Source organism: Eretmochelys imbricata, chromosome 1, assembly GCF_965152235.1.
Source record: "Eretmochelys imbricata isolate rEreImb1 chromosome 1, rEreImb1.hap1, whole genome shotgun sequence".
Lineage (NCBI taxonomy): Eukaryota > Metazoa > Chordata > Testudines > Cheloniidae > Eretmochelys > Eretmochelys imbricata.
Window position 1 is genome coordinate 186,211,001 of NC_135572.1, and position 11,907 is coordinate 186,222,907.

Here is an 11,907-nt window from a genome sequence, read left to right on the forward strand (position 1 = left end):
CCCCGATTCTGGGGGGATTCCCACAGCTGTCCCCTACTGCAGGCAGCTGGCCACTGAAGAAAAATGTTCTGATTTTTCCAAACTGAAATTTTTTCAGAGTTTCCTGTCCACAGGAAATTTTGGAATTTTCTAGATATCATTCCAAATCAGAATGGAACTGGAATCTGCAGAATGGAAATTCTAAGTTTCCACCAGCTCTATGACAAAGTCTGTTCTTGGGAGATTATCATCCCAATAGTAAACAGAGATAGGTGGAGGTAAATAACTACCTCCACCTATCTCCACAGACCAAGATGCAAGGAAGGCTGCACCAGGATGTAAAGGAACAAGTTTCTCCCCTTTCTGTCCCTGCACAGGCTGCCCACAATCTGGTCCTTTGTATTTTTATGTTGCTCAGTCCTGAAGTCCTCTGAGTACCTAACATAAATATCTGAGCACTGCATGGCCATTCATTTCTAAGTGGTCAAATAACTGTATACCCAAAGAGGTTTGGATGCAGATTCAGACACACATTCATGATTTTTAGATGTTTACTTGAACTAAACTTTTCAGTGTTGCCCATCACTCATTCCCACTTACAGATCAGGTGCAAATGCATTTGTTTGGCTTCTGTCATTATATATGTAAGGTCTATACAAATCAGAAAAATTAAAAAAAGAAAAAAAAAAGTCATAGGATATAATGTAAGATCAGCTGCTACCAGTCCCATGTTGCTAATTCTGAATGTAAACCATTTTTTCTACCTAGTAAAACTTCTTTTAATTCTGCCAGCTAGACAAGTATTGCATTTCTGTAATGGGGGGGCTCCCTATCCTTAGGAGTTTTTGGGGTCCTTAGTTTCACTTGTTTCCACCACAGGATTCCGGGGTAGTGCAACTGTCAAAATGCAATTCCCATGTTTTCACAGTCGGCTGGCAACTAGGCACACAGGTATTCATTTTGCATGCCCAAGGCTCCAGCTTACAGATGACATTTTGATGAATGTTTTTGAAGCTTGGGCCTTAACATTTCAGACAAAGGTATTTATGGACATCCAAAGAGGGAGAAAATTTACTAAAACATGTTGATCCCCACCCGTCTTTCTGCCTCCATTTTCCTGAGTGATGAAGACAATAAGAACTCCTTCAATTTATGAAGGCCAACCACAGAAAAGTAATTCAGCAACTCCGAGAGGAATCTGCAATAGGTGGATCAAAGCCAAGTCTTCCTGACAGAAAGGACAGAATTTTTAGAGCAGGTATATGTATGCGCTGCAGGACTTCTAGCCCCATTTCAGAATGGTCCCAGGATGTGTTAGATATTCTTGATACAGAAAATAGCTGAGCTAGGACTAGACTCTTTGCCTTTATGTTTTAAGAGAATTAACCTTTTTATGTATGTTCTGTACACTGTAATTCTGATAGATACTTTCCACGGTGGAAGAGTTAGTTGTGTTAACTGTCCCAGGCCTGGATGTGAGTTTGAGGTTATTCCCAGTCTGCAATACAAAGAAAAATCAATACATTAAGCAGATTTTTATACAACATCCCAAATACAGACCAAAGTGAAATGGATGAAATCAGGACAATGACGTGTGAAGGTCCATCACAATTTACTCTGAATGAAGAGATGGAGCAGAGATGGTGACACTTGAGGGTGGAGAGAAATACAGCAGCTTAGTGAGGACCTGGTCCATGACTCAGACTCCTACACACATAAGTGTTGGAACTAGGGGCTCTGCTGCACCCCCTGACTTGATGTGGTTTCCATCATATATACAGGGTTTGTTTGGTTCAATGGCTCTCAGCACTTCCACTATACAAGTTGTTCCAGCCCCCCTGCCTTCATACTATGAGAATACCAACCACCACCACCACCATGTCGTAAATTACCAACCTATTACAGGAAAGAATGAGAGACCTGTTCAGTTCAGGCCCTGTAATCTCGTTCCCCTTCCACATATCACGGTTTAGGACAGCAACATTTGCACTTGTCTGAGACTATATGACTCAGGACATGAAACTGTGGTGTAGCTATTGCTGGGGGGTTTGGGCCAAATCACCTCCTACTCAGACATTGTCCTTCCACCCACCTAGAATTGTTGTCAAGAGCACAGACCTTTAATGCAGGGTGAGCCCAGCAGTCATCTTTTCACAGATACAATAACTCTCCTTCACTTTGCAACAGCAACATGCAAAGCTGTTTATAAAATGCTGACGCTAACAATATAACATAACTGAGGACATGGTGAAATTCTCTTGCTTGGGACACTCTGATGGGTCGCTGCCATCATTAAGCGGAATTTACAATGAATAGAAGTCGCTGTTTTACTTTCATAGTAACGCTGCTGTCTGAGAAGCTGCACAGCCCATTGTGCTACTGATCAGACCCAGGGAGTCGGGAGTGGTACTAGCTACACTGGGTTAGGATCTGTGCATTCGGCTTTCCCCATGCCAGGGACAGCAGACTGACCTCCAGAGTAACGGCCCAATAGTAACCAACCTGGAAGGAGATAAAACAACAGCTAGGAATAGGCAGCGAAGCAATTCAGCGTGTATCACTGCTACTGAAAGGCATTGGGAGCAAACAAACTGCAGAAGAGTGAGACAAAACAAAAAATCTAAGCACAGAAATCACACAAAGGCATCTGCTTAAGCAGAATTGTTGTTCCCATTAAGAAGTAATCAAATAATATTTGGTGATTTTGCTTAAATGCTCTCTCTCTCTCTCTCAGAGACCTGGAATAGGACTATTACGGAAAGAAAAATCCCCCCAGATTTTCCTTTAGTTCTATAGGTAGCCTCACTGCTTTCGCATGCAAACATCCCTGAATAAGGAGATATTTCTTCATTTGTAATGTACTCGCTTTATGCCAGGTCCTGAGAGGAGCTGAACACCGACTTATTTCCTGAAACTCCCGCTGACCAAAAGGAGCTTTGCAAGCTCAACAGGTGCTCCTCACCTCTCAGGGTTTAGCCAGTTTGTTACCTTCCTCTATTCCTCACTGTTCATATCAGGCTTCATAGTTTTTAATATATCCCTGCCAGCCTGCACAAGTGCAATAATAATTCTGAATGTTATTAATCTGCAGAGGGTAACGAAGCTGCTGTGTAGATAATAAGATGACAGAGAGAGGTGCTGAACAAGGATGGTTGAAACTAGACAGCCTGATGAGTAAAAAACAATAAGGTCTAGAGAGACTGTGGCATCACTACCACCGCAAAATTACAGTGAAAACCTGCGTTAAGATCCTGACCTTACTGAAGTCCATGGGTGTTTTCTTCAGTAACTTCAGTGGGGCCAAACCTTTGGTAGGTATTTTCATACTGTATCTATCTAGCATTTCAATTGTACTGAAGGAAATTATATTTAAAAGCGAAGGTCAATATTTAGATTTTAACTGTACGAAATCAGAGAGTTCAGAGAGCTAGCTCCCACAAACACTTTACCTCTTTCTCCTAGAATGTGTGCATCACCACGGGGCCTTTCACTACACAATCACACAGCAGTGGCCCACGTGACATAATACAGATTGACAGATAATACAACATAAGGGAAAGCAAGTGCAGCTTTTCTGTACCTATAGACGAAAACAAAATGCTATGGATGTGCAATACCCGTTTAGTCATGCAGAATGCGATGTGGAATCAAAGACTCTAGTATACTGCTTACATACACAAGGGCAGAGTTCAGGTTGACATGGGAACCATAATTCTGATCTCAGGAAAGTCAGTGCATTCAAAAACTCAACCTTAAAGCTGCATTATCTTTCTAATAAATAATTTATGATATTTTTATGGCAGATGTTGCATTACATCCCTTGCCTACAATTATGCAATTACTTCGTGCATTTTAAACAAACACAAAAACAGACACAAACATACAGGTCACAGACATTTTCATTAATATATAGCCACATAGACAATGACACAAAAACATAGAAATTGACATCTGGGGGCTGTGTGAGACCAAGTAAGTTAAAATGAAACTGGATGTGTCAGCCCAAAATAAGAACAAATTCTACTTACTGTATTCGGCACTGTGGCAGTATCTGCCAGTCCAGTTAACCAGGAGGCTGAAAATAAGATATCATCAGATCAAAGTGGTTTGATGGGACAACACACACACTGTAGTTATCATCTATACTTCCTCTGCTATTAGTTGAAAAACTTTCATCTCAACACAGCTGAACTCCTTGGCTTAGTTGACAGTTGTATTGTCTCTGTTAGAATTCCTTTATTGCCAGCAGGTTTGCGATTGTTTTACTTTCCGTTTCTAGAACATGTTCAGACACTCCAGTAGAAGTAAGAATATGTGAAAGTTAAAGTCTGCTGTCTGAGAAGCTTGCAGATATTGAATTGAACAGGTCTAATTGGGTGGAGGCTTCCATCTTAAATAGAAGTTTCACATCTGGCCCCCAGGGCTGGAGGAAATTATCACAGGAGTTTCGATAACAAGGAAATGGTAGAAAGAAGAGAGAGATGCTACACCTAATGGCAGATCATCCACCCACCTCCCAGGCAGGATGTGAAAGTGAAATTCAATGGCCTTTTGGCCCCATTCTAAAACATACAGGGGAAATATTAAACCCCCTTGTATCAGGATATGTCTACACAGCAAAAGCTGGGCATGGGCTAGCCTGCCTGAGCTAACTTGAATCCAGCTAACGTGGGTTACAATTACATTGTCTTCACTGCTGTGCAGGAAGCATAAGCCCAGCATAGACTTTGGATACATACTCAGCTCAGTAGCCTGCTCTGAAGCCTGTATGGCACTGTCTTCACTGTTATGGTTACCGGTGCTAGCTGGTTTGAAGCTAGCTCAGGTAGGCTAGCCCATGCCCAGCTTTTGCTGTATAGACATACCCTCAGACTTAGCTCTAACATTCACAAGAGGTCGAGAAAACCATCACTGATTGCATAGGTGCACTTCTCCCATCCAGTTAGTAAGAGCACTGGGGCACTTCCATCATCTGGCAGTGGCAGAATAAAGGGTTATTTCCCCTACCAGGTAAGTCAGCCACGAGGTAATGAAACATTTTTGTATATCTAAACAGGGACACAGCCCTTAATACAAAGCCCATAGGATTGAATGCAGATGAAACCAATAGAGGTTCTATTCAATTATTCTAAAACCTCTCATCTTGTAATAAAGAATATCTGTTCTACAAAAATTTTCAGACACATATAGAATTTAACAGAGAATTATACCTCTGCTGTGGAATTCTTGGGTTGGTTTAAAAGTTCTGTAGAAAAATCACCACTATTTCTTTAGCACATTTCCATAGGTCTTAGACATCGTCAGTAACTGGAGCCCTGAGCTTTTCCCTCAACCTCAACCTGGCCAAACAGGTCAGTGATAAGGTATATTTCCTTGTAAACATGCAGAGTCAGTAATGTGATGCTGGGGCATTTCCACCCCTTATGAAGTAGTAAGTGACTAAGTTCCAAATGGCTTACCTCTGCTTTTTAAAGTCTGGTATAAAATCAGAGCAACAACTGCAACAGCGACACACGAAGAGGTGCATATCAGGAAATAATGAAGTATGGGTGAAAGTGTCATGTCTGCAGAAAGTTCTGCCAAGATACCAATACAATGAAAGTTATAAAGCTTGATGGAGAAATCCACAGATTATATAACTATTGGATTTTACCCAAGCCATGGAGAGGGGAGTTCGTCCTCTGCTCTTAGGGTGTATGAGACAGAGAGCTCATACCTACACACACACACACACACACACTCTCAATCACCCCCCTCTGGCCAGTTTATTACAATATCTTACATCAGGCTCCTCTGAAAACTAGATGGACACCTAATATGGTGTCTTTGGAAGAGTTAAATCCAGATGAAGCCCCAGAATCACAGTGGTTCTCCTTGTGTTCAGGAATCACCCTACAGGTGGGTTAGCCTGATCCATTCTTGTGGGTGGAATGCCAAGTGTACCGTGTCTCTCTTTAGTCAAGTAAATTTAGTGCTGGGGACACCAGACCAAGCTTCCCCTCACACCCTGCCATTGTGTTTCAGCCCTGATGATAAGTGACTGTCCTCAGGGAAGGAGAGCATAGCTCAGTCTTCATGTCCTGTTTGGTTCTTGGTCTCTCTGCTGTGAATTCTAACAATAACTATGACAGGGTATATAAACCCCGTGCCAGCAAGGATGAGGGTAAGGAGCTGCTTGGGGCTGCAGTGGCCCTGCCCCTCCACACATGCAAATCCTGCCAGGACTGGAGGAGGAGTTAAAAGGAGGGACCTCCACTCAGGTGGGGGCAACCCTGGGAAGGGAAGAGGCTGTTGAGAGAGGTCTCACACCCTGCAGAGTCCTGCCCTTGCAGAAGGCCGACATGGATTCCCTGGGCTAAGAAGGGGAAGGAGACAGACTTGTACTAGAGACCAGTCAACTCTGAGTTGGACTGTGATATTTCCAAGGCCCTCTGAAGTAAGAGGGGCCAATATCCTGACTAAAGCTGCCTGCATGTTTTCTTCCTTTTCCTTTTATTTAACCTTGTTTGCTGATAGTGGACTGTCCTGTTGTTTCACCTGGAACCCTGAGAACCCTGAAACAGCCAAAAGGCCTCAGCTGGAGGGCTGAGGGCTGGCCCCTGTTAGACTGATACATCTCACAGTGTCTGCTGGGGTGGGGGCAATTTGACCTGCACAATTGCGCTCCTCATGTAACTCCTGAAGGGGGTGCTCTGCCAAGGACACTTTTGTGACAAAGGGTCTTCTGGTGTCCACTGTGTTGGGAGTTCGCAATGTGGACACCTGCCCAGCTCATTGGCAGAGACCAGGTTTGGACTCTAAGCAGCTAGTGGTGACCTCAGTCTGGAGGCTGACTTTGCTGTGGGACTGCACCCTACACATTGCCACATTCAAGCATTGGACAAGAACCCTTGAGACCTTAGATAGCAGCTGTATCAGATGAGCCCAAAGGAAATGTCTCCTGGCTTAGCCAGTAACAAGGGCTGTGCTAAGCTGATCTTTCTATATAGCTAGATATAATTCAGCACCTGGGGTTCAAATCCCACTTCTAAAACCAGTGTGACAAATCTGTGGCTACTTGAGACATTGTGGCTGTCCCCGGTGATTGAAACAGGAGGGGGAACTCTCACTACATCAGTCAAGGAGGAGAGAGCGAGCACTGCAAGGGAGCTGCAGGGGCCATTACAACAGCTTCGTTCTAGAATGCTCTAGACATTCTGTAGAAAGTGGAGTATAGAAATGCATCATTTGTCTATTGTTGTAGAGTGTTTCTTTAGAGCTTTACCCCATTAACATTCAGTGTAGCACATCAAAGTAACTCAGCAAAGTTCCTTGGCCCTCACCATTTGCACTGGCACTTGTCTGAACTGATAAAGTAGAGATGTACATGGAGTAACAGAGACCAGTTACGGAGAAGTGGTACTCACTGGGTGATAGTTCTATAGTCTGGGTCTGGTTCATGGCTGGATGGATAACTAAGCAGGTCACGTCAGCATTGGTGCTATTGATCATAGACATACTGCTGAGTGTGGTCACTGTTCCATTGGTGTGATGAGTTTTGTTCTCTATGCTGCGACCATTCCCTTGAGCCCATGAGATTTCTGCAGCTGGTTTCCCTGCAGACGCGTGGCACACAACAACCCCGTTGCTATCATGAGTCAGAGTCACCGCAGGAGGGACTGCAGGAGAGGGGGGAAATAGTTGAGGTTTTTTTATTGCAGTAGGAAAAAATTCCCCTACCAAGGCCTTCAAAAGTGACTAGCGATGTTTGGGTGCCCAAACTGAGACACTTCAAAGGGGCTGGATTTTCAGAATGTGCTGAACACCCACCCTCTGAAAAGTCAAGACACCTTAAAAAGACCTGAATTGGACACCTGAAAATCACTAGTTGCTTTTGAAAGTCTTGACCCCCTTTGTTTTGTGCATGAAGATCACAGCAAAAACAGAAGAAGATGATGATGATGGCAGTGGGGAGGCAGCAAGAGGAAAGGCATGGGATTCTCCATCACTGGCAATTTTTAAATCAAGGTTGGATGCTTTTCTAAAAGCTATACTCTAGTTCAAACGGGAATTATTTCAGGGGAGTTCTATAGCCTGTGTTTTACAGGAAGTCAGACTAGATGATCACAGTGGTTCTTTCTGGCCTTAGAGTCAATTATTACAACAAGGGATATGACTATCTGTTAGCAAAACACAGACTGAAGAGAACACAGCATGGTAAAAATCACAGCTGGAATTTTTTTGAATACATGGGAAGAATTCAGAATTTGACAGTAGGAAAGGGAAGTGGGCAGGACAAGAAGGAATCACATGGAACTATTCAGTCTAGACACCAGCAATACATATTCTGCCCTTGATCAGACAGAAAACAACTCAGATTAAGAAGAGGCAGGGGACAGACAATAGCTTAGCCATTATCTGAGAGGCAAGTACCAAGAAGGAAAAGTCAAGTGACATGAATTATGATAAGGTGGGTGAGGTAATATCTTTTATTGGACCAACTTCTGTTGGTGAGAAAGAAAAGCTTTTGAGCTCCACAGAGCTCTTCCTCATTTCAATCACAAAAAACAAGACACACAAGGTGTTTCTTACCTAACACAATGAGAGCAGAGACTAGGCAAAAAGTCCCATCGCCGGTTGCAATTTCACAGGTGTAATTACCCTCATCAGCAAGTCTCACAGGGTGAATCTGAAGGGCAGGGTCATGATAAGGACTAGATTCCCAAGTCATCCTCTCATTGCAGTTTGTTTTGTCTGTCTTATTGGTATCAGCTCTATATGCCAACAAGCAGTGACTTCCAGTCTTTGGTCTTATTTTCCATACTACTGAAATCAGAGATGACACTGAGGTGTTATGGCATCTCAGCACAGCCCTGGTACCTACCACTGCAGGCACTGTGCTGTCAGCTACATAGGAAGAAAAGTGGAATTAAAAACATCACTCAAGCTGACATTATAGTTTATGGAGTTTTAATTTCATTAGGATCAAACATCTCTGCTCTCATACTGTATTGAAACCTCTTCCTGCAGCAGATCCTGGACCCTTCTCTGTATATTTATGGTCAATGGTTTAAAAATTAGCTGAGAACTTGAGATGTGCCAGAGTGACATCAGTTTCCAGGACTGACCTCACTAGTCCCACCTTCTATGGAAGCACCTTGCTACTGCAGATTTACAGACACTATGAAGTTGAAGACTAACTTCTTTCATTTCTTTGCTGCTCAAGAATTTATCCAATGGGCTGGCAACTCTATGTTAGTGCTCTGTGCTGCCACATAAAAGATGTGTTTATTTTCCATGCCCAGTCTCCTGCTTGTCTAGTCATCAGGAATTGGGTGTGCCTGGGAGACAGTGCCTTGTGGTGCTTTTTATTGATTCATGATGGTGGGCTAAAGTCACAATGAAAGCCTCAACTGCCACGGAATTTTGTTCACCTTGATAGAGGGCTTTGAGAAAGTGGTAGGGTGAGGGAACCACTCAAGAAAGGAAGGAAATTCCTTGGAGGACCTGATTATAACACAGCTAAAAAAACCCAACAACCTGTAATATAGATGGAACCTAATCACACACTTGTAGCAATCTTTAAAACCCCAGGTTGCCCACAGCATTAGTACAGTTACAGGGACACAGAAAAGTCCTGTCTATACAGCAAATTTTCAACCCTGGTGATTTGCATTAAATTGTACTCTATGGGGCCTTCATGTTAACTGTGCTGCCATCCACAAGTGGGAATTGAGTCATGACACTTTTCCTTATCACCAGTGGTTACAGATCAAAACGCTGCCAAAGATGGTGTCTCTTCTAACTTGGAATATCTAAACTCAAGAGTGGGGATGGAGATTGTTATCATAAAATTTCCTCTTTGCTTTTAAATCGTGCTGGAAGGTGAGGGGATGTGGGTTGTTTTCCTGAGTACAATAACTTTCAAGTCAGTTCCACCTCTTGTGGAAACTGACCATAAATTGTTTGCAGAAAGATTGTGTTTACTGTAATCCTAATTCGTGTCACTCTTCTGCTTTCACATTAAATAGCAGAATTACTCCTGCTGCCTTGGCCAAATCTGTCTGTGAAGTTTATTTTTCTTTTGTAGTAGGGCCTCTCCTTTGTTTGTACTGTGGCTTGCTTTATTCAGTAGTTTTCCCTTGTCAATTTGAGAGTAACAGTTTGTTGAAAGAAGAGACTACATAGCAGTCCTCTGGAACTCATGGTATTACATTCATTTAATGATCTTCCACACTTACCTGGCCCTTGAACCACTTTAATTAGGAAAAGAAGGAAGTCAGCCAGAATTGGCCACATCTGGGCCATGTGTTGGGAGGGGATTCAGGGAAACTGTACAAAATGAAGGTAATGACGAGGACTTGGAATAATGGGTCACTATGTATGTCCCCACAAATAATTTCCTGTTTTGAGAGAAGAGCAAAGTTAGAACATGAAACAAATCATTGGCTTCCCTTCAAAATAAATGTTCTGTAAAAGACCCTTTGTCAGGCTATTTCAGATATTTTTTCTGACCCCTCAAGAAGGTATATCAGCAAAAGTTATATCCAGCTTTGACTAAAGGTTCATGAAAATGAAGAAACTTGTTTCACAAATAAATGTCAATCTCTCTACAGCTGACTTTTTTATTTATTAGTACTAGTAGTATGCATTCATTCACTGATAGAAACCTCTTTGTGTTTTTATTTGATCTTTTTATCAGTCAAATATTCTAAAGCAGAAGCAAAGAGTGCTCTGCTTGTAAGAACCTGGACACTTTGCATCCCATTTTGAAAACTGAGGCAAATGTATGTATAAGAATATTCAGGATCTAATCTTCCATCAGTTGATAGGGCACCTACATTCATTAATGAGAATAACCCTGGGAATGGCTGTAAGCCCTCCTTCTTTTTAATTTCTGTAAGAGTGCTGCCATTTCCATAATAGAACAGAATGGACAGCAGTTTGCTGCAAATGATCAGAACCTTTTAAATGAGGTCTTGTTTATTTCCTATTTTCTTCAGAGAAATAAGGCATGGTGCATTTAATGCTATTTAGTAACATATCACACAACGCATGATATTCCACAAGCAAATAAAGAGACTTTTGTTTTAAAGAAATTACTTTTGCAAGTTATTGACTGCATTAAAGCAAATGCTGAAGTACTGGTCATTAAGAATGAGATGGTGCTTTCATTCAAATGTGCTATTTTCAGGTGCTTAAAATTTCATTAAAAGATGACCTGCTGCATGAGAATTTTCAGTACAGATTTTCAGCCAAGAAGCATGTGTTTTGCAGAGGAGAATTTTGAAGAAAATCCTTTTAGCTGTGGCTGAGCATAATTTTTGTTGTTAAGGAAACTGGTGATATCTGTGATATCTCAATGCAAAAACTATAACTAATTTTTAAATGGAAGACTTGGTATGTTCTACATGGTCCTGGATTATATATGTATGCTTTGGGTCCCAGTTTTCAGACTTATGGAGCATCCTATTGACAGCATCACTTCCGTTTAGGTCCCAATCCTGCAACTGATTATGTGGGAACACACCACTATATAGCTTGTTAAAAATTGATGGGGCTCCCGAGGGTTGCACTGCTGTGCCCATACAGAGTCATTGCAGGATCAAGGCCTTAGCCTATTAGCTCATTATAAGAGGTACTGTGGCTTAGTGTGTTTTTGTGAAGCATTGATCAATATGGACCCTGTCCTACTGTGGCTTCCAGGCACTACTGCAATAAACTAACAACTAGATTTGTGTTTGCTCTGAAAAGACCTTTTGTTTTGCAATACAATGACAAATGTTTAAGCACAGCATTACGGAGCAGTCTGTTTACCTTAATTCCAGAATCACACAGGTGTGCTGCTTCAGCCACTTAGGTGAGAGAATCTTAAAAGCTGCAAGTGCTTCTCTTAGAATGAGAAGTCTTTATTTTAAAATGATCAAACTTTTATGATTCACTCACAAT

The 11,907-nt window shown here is 42.1% G+C and overlaps 1 protein-coding gene across 1 annotated transcript; it reads right to left on the minus strand.

Moving 5' to 3' along the window:
* Positions 1-1,293: 1,293 nt before the first annotated feature.
* Positions 1,294-10,266, minus strand: LOC144259102 (cell surface glycoprotein CD200 receptor 1-B-like). The gene is made up of 7 exons (XM_077807281.1): positions 10,200-10,266; positions 8,551-8,865; positions 7,386-7,637; positions 5,439-5,555; positions 4,008-4,054; positions 2,452-2,570; positions 1,294-1,477 (listed from the first exon to the last, which is right to left on the minus strand). The coding sequence occupies exons 1-7, from the start codon at positions 10,264-10,266 to the stop codon at positions 1,294-1,296; spliced, it is 1,101 nt and encodes a 366-aa protein (XP_077663407.1).
* Between the last annotated feature and the right edge of the window lie 1,641 nt (positions 10,267-11,907).

Coding starts and splice junctions, on each gene's coding strand:
- LOC144259102 (XM_077807281.1), bottom strand. CDS start 10,266: ATGGCCCAGATGTGGCCAATTCTGGCTGACTTCCTTCTTTTCCTAATT. Junction 4,055..5,438: donor CCAGACTTTAAAAAGCAGAG/GTAAGCCATTTG, acceptor TCTTATTTTCAG/CCTCCTGGTTAACTGGACTG. Junction 1,478..2,451: donor ATTGGGCCGTTACTCTGGAG/GTCAGTCTGCTG, acceptor TTTGTATTGCAG/ACTGGGAATAACCTCAAACT.